The sequence below is a fragment of the Crocodylus siamensis genome, chromosome 12 (genome assembly GCF_052110815.1).
Source record: "Crocodylus siamensis isolate JL-2025a chromosome 12, ASM5211081v1, whole genome shotgun sequence".
Classification (NCBI taxonomy): domain Eukaryota; kingdom Metazoa; phylum Chordata; order Crocodylia; family Crocodylidae; genus Crocodylus; species Crocodylus siamensis.
In genome coordinates this window covers 5,837,016-5,844,967 of record NC_143406.1, presented here as the reverse complement: position 1 = coordinate 5,844,967, position 7,952 = coordinate 5,837,016, and the positions used below count along the sequence as shown (strand labels likewise).

General features: G+C 41.7%; 1 protein-coding gene across 1 annotated transcript; it reads left to right on the top strand.

Annotated features, from left to right (window-relative positions):
* The first annotated feature begins 1,201 nt into the window (after window positions 1-1,201).
* LOC149854518 (arylacetamide deacetylase-like 4) lies at window positions 1,202-7,373 on the top strand. The gene is made up of 4 exons (XM_090023956.1): window positions 1,202-1,384; window positions 3,495-3,711; window positions 6,231-6,294; window positions 6,587-7,373. Exons 1-4 carry the CDS (start codon window positions 1,202-1,204, stop codon window positions 7,371-7,373), a joined length of 1,251 nt encoding a protein of 416 aa, XP_089880082.1.
* The last annotated feature ends 579 nt before the right edge of the window (window positions 7,374-7,952 follow it).

Here is a 7,952-nt window from a genome sequence, read left to right as displayed (position 1 = left end):
AGTTAGGGCACTCTCCTGGGAAATGGGGAACCCATGTTCTAAGCCATGCAATCTAACCTGGATCCTTGCTCCCAGTGGGGAAGAAACTTTCCCACTGTTCTCCAACCATTTTATCCAATGACTATTAAATGTGAAGTGCAACAGCTCAGCTTGAACAGGAAATTTGGAGAGGGGACTCGATACTACCTTACTTGTGGGCTGATTATTAAGAGGACTAGGTTGGGAAGATGGAGAGATGCATGTTGCCCTTCCGATTGAGGGGCTATGCAACCTGGCTTTCCTGCTTCCAGGGAAAATGCCCAAATTTGGCTAATTAGTTAAAACATGAGAGGATTCTCCTCCTCCCCATTTTTGCTAGGCCACAATTCCAGGACTCACACTCTGGTCTATATGTAATACCTCATATCATCCAGAACATGGCATGTGGTGCAGGTCCAGTAGCCCTGTGAATGTGGATGTTTATGCAACCACCCTGCAAGACTGGGATTGCAAACTTCTGCCCCAAATCTCTTATCAGCTAAGTGTTAATATGCAGGTATAATAATACCACACTACAGAAACAAATGCCTCTTGTAGAAATACATGGCAATTAATAACTGCTCTTAGGCATTATACCTTAAAAGTGAACACATACCACTGCATTTTATTAATGCTCACCTACAAATTAGTTTAAAACAAAAATATACCACGTACTTAAAAAAACATAGGATTGAATATCCCCCAAAGAAATATTTTCCACTATACATTTTCCACTGTAAATTTTCCACTGTAACAGGAAAAAAACCCCCTGGGGCTTGGAAATCCCAGTGTTTTGTTCTGAAGTCCTAGAAGAAACTTCCACACAGACTTGGTCCGTATTGAAACCAAACATAGGGCCTATAAAATTGAGTTCCCTTCTGAATTGTCCTTTTGTCTTACTGAAAAAACAAATACTATACATCAAATTACACTTGACGCTGATCCCTGGAACATTATAAAGTTTTTGGCTCTCAATTGTTATATTTTGGGGGGGGTGGGGGGTGGAGCCATCAGGATCATTAGTTATACAAGGGTGGAGAGTTTGCAATATTGCAACATTAATATAATTTTTACTTTGACCTGGAAGTCAGCACCATGCTCTTTATCATTTAATTGTCTGCAAAGACAGCGATGAACCAAGAGCCGAGAGTCAAATCAGAATCACTTCTTTGACTATATCATTATGGCATCTGCTTGGGCTCATTTGAAATTAGTAGGAGTCATTTTAATTTCTCCCTTTATGTTACCAATGCTGTTTGTCTGGGGGATCTGTTACGATCTCTACAGATCAGAATTACCTCCTGGACTAGGTCAGCCTCTAAAGCTTCGTGTTCTTCACTCACTGGTCGTTACAGCATTTGTTCTGGTAAGTTTACTATGCTTAAAAGGTGGGGATTCCACTTTATTTTTGAAAGAAGAGGGGAGGTAGAGTTAAGCTCTTAAAGATAGTGCAAACAGTTGGAACATGAACCATACCAGGTTAAATTAATTCTTAAAACTAAAGACATATGTAGTTTTAGTTTTAGTTTAAGGGTCATAATAGTACAGTAACAGAATCCCTGTTCATATTTACATATTGTTTTATTGTCCATGTATATAGAAAATAAAGTAAGGTAAAACAGAAGAAGAGAAGGATTTAGTAGAACCTGCTTCCTCTGTTCCAACAATTAGTTTGGTTTCCAAAATCTCTGCTGCCCCCTTAACCCTCACACCATGAGGTGTCTCTTGCCTTTAACCTCATTTCCAATAAATGGATATTTTTCTTTTTCTTCTCATTTTTTTATGCTCAAACATTTGTATGTTTATTTAAATTGATTTGTAAAACTGAACAACAACAAAAAGGCACTTTTCTGTTGGAAATGGGGACTCTGTATTGTTCACGTTGGTGTTGCTTCTTTTCAGCAGATAAAGATAAGTGGTCTCCAGCAATGTCGGACTGGCAATTGTCAGCAGTATTGCATTCATATTATAACACTGTATTGTTTCCCAGTTGTTACTGCGTCTGTCATGAAATACCACCTATCTTTCCTGAAATATAGCACACCACAATAAGCTGTAGGCTCTCATAACTTTCTATAATTTAAAGAGATCTGGATTTCATATCAGTTTTATACCAGTAATTCTCAACCAGGGTGTTGAAACAAGTGGGGGGATGCGGGCTCGCTAGAAGGGAGGAACAGGCTGCAATCTTACAATCTTACAAGGGTGGGCGGATGAGAACAGGATGGGATTCAACACCAACAAGTGCAAAGTGATGCACCTGGGGAGGAAGAGCCAGCAGCATACCTACAGGTTGGGGAACTCCCCTCTTGTCAGTACAGAGGCAGAAAAGGATCTGGGGGTCATCATTGACTCCAAGATGAACATGGGCCGGCAGTGTGGGGAGGCAGTCAGGAAGGCCGACCGCACCTTGTCCTGCATCCACAGATGCATCTCGAGCAGGTCCAGGGAGGTGATCCTCCCCCTCTATGCGGCACTGGTCAGGCCGCAGGTGGAGTACTGCGTCCAGTTCTGGGTGCCACACTTCAAGAGGGATGTCGACAGCATAGAGAGGGTCCAGAGGAGGCCACTCGTATGTTTGGGGGCAGCAGGGCAGGCCCTACGAGGAGAAGCGACGGGACCTGAACCTGTTCAGCCTCCACAAGAGAAGGCTGAGGGGGGATCTGGTGGCCTGTTACAAACTAGTCCGAGGGGACCAGCAGGCATTGGGGGAGTCCCTGTTCCCTGAGCACTCCCAGGATAAGTGACTAGAAACAACGGTCACAAGCTGGCAGAGGGTAGATTCACACTAGACATCAGGAGGCACCACTTCACGGTCAGGGCGGCTAGGGTCTGGAACCAGCTTCCAAGAGAAGTGATGCTGGCTCCTACCCTGGGGGGCTTTAAGAGGAGGCTTGATGTACACCTTGCCGGGGTCGTTTTACCCCAGTACTCTTTCCTGCCATGGCAGGGGGTCGGACTCGATGATCTGCTCAGGTCCCTTCTGACCCTAGAAACTATGAAACTATGACACCCAGGATGCCTTAAGTTCTTTTGATGGGTGCCCTGAGGTGTGAGGAGATTAAGCCAGGTGTGAGAAGATAAGTGCAGGCTTAGACTCAGTCCCTGCTTGGCCATTCTCCGACCCCTGCTATCTGGCCACTCTGCAAGATAGTAGGAACTGTAATAAACAAGTTAGTTTTTGAAATGGGGTACCATTTAATTCACAAAAGTTATGGAAGGGTGCCTTGAATCTAAAAATGATTTTCTAAAGCTAGATTCTAAAAATGATTTTCCCTGAGCCTGGGGAAGGGCGTGTGTGACCAAAAGCTTGCAGAAAAAGAACTGTTTATTACGATTTCTTAGTTGGTCTAATGAACGGTAACATCTCTGAACCAAGAGTTGTAGAGTTTTGCATTTCTTCTTTGAAACTAAAAAGACAGAGAACTACTGGCTTATACGAATCAATTGCTGACCTTTTTTATTCATGTTCACAGGGAAAGATTTTGGAGAAACTGAATATCTGCAGTGATTTGAGAGTACTCAGATTGCTTCTAGAGGGACTACCAGCATGGAAGGATCCAAATCTCCTCATCAAAGACGTACAGTGGGATGAGGTGCTGGTGCGGATTTACCAGCCAAAACTGATATCTGCCAGCAAAAGGAAGGGAATCCTGTATTTTCATGGAGGTGCCGGCACGACAGCCAGCATTAGTAAGAAATACCAAGCTTCATGTCACGATTGATAGGTTTTGGGTTTTTTTTTTAACATTTCGTACATCCAAAGAGGTTTGTATCAGACATGGAGTTGGAGGTGTTCGTCAATTTGTATTCTCTCTCCCAAATTAGCATGTGATTTAATCAGCATTGTAAATGGTTCATATTGATGCCACCTTTGTCCACAATGACTTGCAGATAAATGCTCTTTCTTTGGGTTATATCCAATGAAGGGCTGTCATGCCCAAAGAAAGCAATGAGAAGGCATAGGTGCCCAAATCCAAAATTACAATCCAAAAATGTACTCTGCTGTGTCCAGTAGTTATGCCTCAGTACTTCCAGCACCCTCCCAGGAAATGGGAGATCTGGGTTATACTCCCAGAGTCCTCTACCCATCCAGCCAGAGGCTAGGCTGGGAGGAGATACCCTCCTTCTTTCTCGGTGAACCTGGACCCCTGCATAAGCAAGAAGTTAAGATTCAGCTTGAGTCTGTACCAAGGGATTAAGGCACTCAGCTGAGAGAGGTCCCTGTTTATAGGACAAGTTTTGTTTTTGATTTAATAACTGCTTAATGTAAAATACAGGAAGAGCCCTGAAAATGGGAAGTCTCCCAACTCCTCAGTGAATATCATAACCTCTTCCGGAAGTTGAAATAATTCAATTAAACCTCATCGGGGGAGGAGGAACTCAATATAGGTCTTCCTCTTCTTGGACAATCCTCTGACCGCTGAGCTAGCCAATCACTGAATTACTCTTTTAAAGGCAAGTACTGCTTTCACTGTTGCTTCAAAAGTGTGAGTGCTTCTTGTCTCTTAGCAAGCGCTTACCCTCTGGAGAAGGGTCTGGGTTATAGATTCCAGCTGGAGTGCAGCACCTCGTTTCGTCTATGCACGGCCCTAAACTCCAGAGAAGAGCAGGCTTTCAGATGGCTTTTCTCCCCATATTTCTTACTGGCTGACTCCAGACAGCTCCCTGATCCGTGTGCTAGTGGTCCAGGTGCCACTCTGAAGCATCGATCTCTTACGGCACATTTTTACATGGAAATTGGCACCTAACAGAGAGTTTTAGAGACTATACTAGGGGCCAGGCTTTTAGCTCAAGTGACTAAACCCTTGTATCTAGTTGTGTGTTTCTAATACATATAACAAATCATGGGTGTGTGTACATGCAGGAATCATGGCCATCAGCCAAGACAGAACCTTTTAAGACTTTAAAACCTTATCTAAAGGATACTTAATTTCACCATGATGATGTATTGTGGAGCATTGTTGCATAAGTGCTGCAAGAGAAGGTACGTTGCAGGCACTGAGCAACACTATTTATGTCAACCAGTGGCTTTAGGAGAGGCCTTTCTTACTCTTTCTTTAAGAATGCGTGATGCACACTCCTCTAAGCTTTTCTGTCAAATGTGATCCCTTCAATAGGAGGCCCCGTTTACCACTGGAAAAAACCTGCAAGTCTGGTCACCTTCTTTTTCTTTTTGAAAAACTGCAGATCTGCAGTATCCGTTCAATGCTATAGGAGATCACAGAAAGCGGTGGAGCCAAATCTGGCCACCCGTCTAGCTCCTGGAACTCTTCTTTGCGATTCCTCAGTGTCACCACCCTCATCAGTTTTAGGAAAAGACAGTATCAAAATCCTTATCGACTGAGCTCCTGCTCATGAACAAACCTGAGCCTCAGCTACCAGCTCCAATGCCATCTTTCAGAAAAATGTTACCACGTAATTTGAACTGAAAAGTGTCTGACTTTTGCCCCACCTGATTTTTCCAAGATTTCAAAGCTTGAATTTGAAATGCACCACAAACAAGAGTTTGTGTCCACAAGTATTGAGTTAAGAGTACAAAGGTTCTGGATAAGCCGTTGGCTTCTGGGTAAAAGTCAAACTCCAATTCATGCTAATTTTGATTATTTTTGAAGGCACAGAATGGCTGCATGGTACCAATATCATTATAGATTGGGAACAATATATTTCCACTGTTCTTGCTTTTCATTTCTGTTGAATTTAATACACTTTCTAGGCGTATATGGGTTGTAGAGTACAATGCTATTGTGTCTACCAAAGTAAAAAAAAAAATCACATGACCTCTGAAGTCAATGAAGGCATACCAGTAATGAGTAAAATGATCTGGATTAAGCCATTCTGGAGGTTTGGGGTATTCAAAACGTGTTGAAATCAGTCCTTATTCATTAAAGGAAAGATCTGATTGTATGTAAAGATGGCATAATGTGAAGAAAGTCCACTAAAGGTCTCAGGGTTGCACCAGTTTTTACAGAATATATACTCTTCTCCCCAAGACAGAAAGTAAATAATAATTGAGATTGATGCTTATGCTCTATTATGATTTCAGTACAGAGATATCAGGTAAGAATTTGGCAAAAAGAAACTAGGGATGCAGAAGACAGGATTTAATACATAGACTCTTAAGTAATTTTTCATGCGAGTTTCAGGTTGGAATTTTAATTTCTAAAGAAAACGAGAACTTGAATACATCACTTGATTTATTGTGTTTGCAGATTCATTTGAACGGGTGTGTCGCTATCTTTCCAGAGAAACTAATTCTGTGGTTGTGTCAGTCGAGTAAGTAAAGCCAGTCCTTTACTTTATTTCCAGTAAGAAACGTTGCATTTGGCATGGTTCTGGAATATGTACTGAAAGCTGAAGATATGATCACTTGGTCTTCATTACTTGTAGTCTTTTGCATATTTTAGGAACACATTTTTAGGAAAGCTATGCCAAAGTAATTTTGTACAGTCACATTGTTCCCATGCATCCAGAAGAAACCCAACATAAATGTTAAAAAGTCCATGCTTTTCAGTTAAAAGACATCATTTTTCCAATTTAAAAATAAGCATTTTTTTTCATGTTTTAGTTATCGTTTGGCTCCTGAGCACCCATATCCGGGTCAGTACTGGGATTGTCTCAATGCTACAGTCTACTTTCTGAAGAACTTAGAAAGCTATAATGTAGATCCAGCGCACGTTATCATTTCTGGGGACAGTTGTGGAGCTAATTTTACTACTGCCATTTGCCAAATGCTGGTGAGCAGGAAGGACCTTCCAAAAGTAAAAATATGTGCACAAGTCTTGATATATCCAGGTTTCCAGGGGCTGGACTTCTACCTGCCGTCCTATCAACAAAATCATTCAGTCCCTATCTTGTTCCGGGACCGCGTGATCTATTTCTGTTTACGCTACCTTAATAAGGACACATCAATCGTGGAAGATGTCCTCAAGAACTGCCATGTTACTAGGGATATGCTGCTGAAATACAGGAAATGGGTAAGTGCAGATCACATACCTAAGGAATTTAAGACCAGAGGCTATAAACCCCAGGATCTCACTTTGCATAAATTTAAACCGGAAGTTCATGAAATAATGAAGCCAGTTTTGGAAAAAAGATTTTCCCCGCTTTTAGCTGAAGATGCCGTCATCTGTCAACTCCCCGAAGCTTTTATTTTGACCTGTGAATTTGACGTCCTGCGAGACGATGGACTATTGTACAAGAAGAGATTAGAGGACAATGGGATTCGAGTCACCTGGTACCATTCTGAGGATGGTTTCCATGGAGTCTTACCTGCTTTTGGCTATGGGATTTTTGCCTTTCCAGCTGCCAAAAAGATGATGGATAATATTGTGAACTATATAAATGCCTTATGAAAATATCCTTTTTAAATACCATGGGCACCTGTATTTTTTTTTTTTTACCGGCAAGGCACTTTAAGGCAAAAAGTAAGTGGTTTGGGTGTCAAACAACTGCAAAAAGCAGAATTGTGGTTATCTGCAACAAATGATAAGTTGGAGGAACCACAAGCCATCGGACCTTTTGATTCAGTGTAGTTGTTTAATAGATGACACAATTCTAATCATATACTTTATTGATTAATGACAGGAATTGCAGCTTTACAACACGGCAACAAGAAGAGCAGTTTAGGCCTCTCTATTTACCAGAAATTGTGCATGCGAATGCCTGCGGTTTGGTTTTCATTGGAAACTGAAAATTGAGGACTGTTTTAGACCTGGATTCTTAAACTGGAACCCCCAAACTTCATTGCAAGCACATTGGAGAAACATGAATGGTGCCAGCCATGATTTCCTCTTCGCCTCTTTGCACTTGAATGGTGCCAGCCATGATTTCCTCTTTGCCTCTTTGCACTTTTTATTTCTGTTTTTGAGGTTATAATCTTGTTGTAAGGACTCTTTTAACATTGATATAAACTGCTATGAGATACACTGGTG

Excerpts from the sequence above, each read along its gene's own strand:
- LOC149854518 (XM_090023956.1), top strand. The coding sequence starts at position 1,202 with ATGGCATCTGCTTGGGCTCATTTGAAATTAGTAGGAGTCATTTTAATT. Across the intron at positions 1,385-3,494 it reads TCGTTACAGCATTTGTTCTG|GGAAAGATTTTGGAGAAACT; the intron begins GTAAGTTTACTA and ends TCATGTTCACAG. Across the intron at positions 3,712-6,230 it reads CGGCACGACAGCCAGCATTA|ATTCATTTGAACGGGTGTGT; the intron begins GTAAGAAATACC and ends TTGTGTTTGCAG.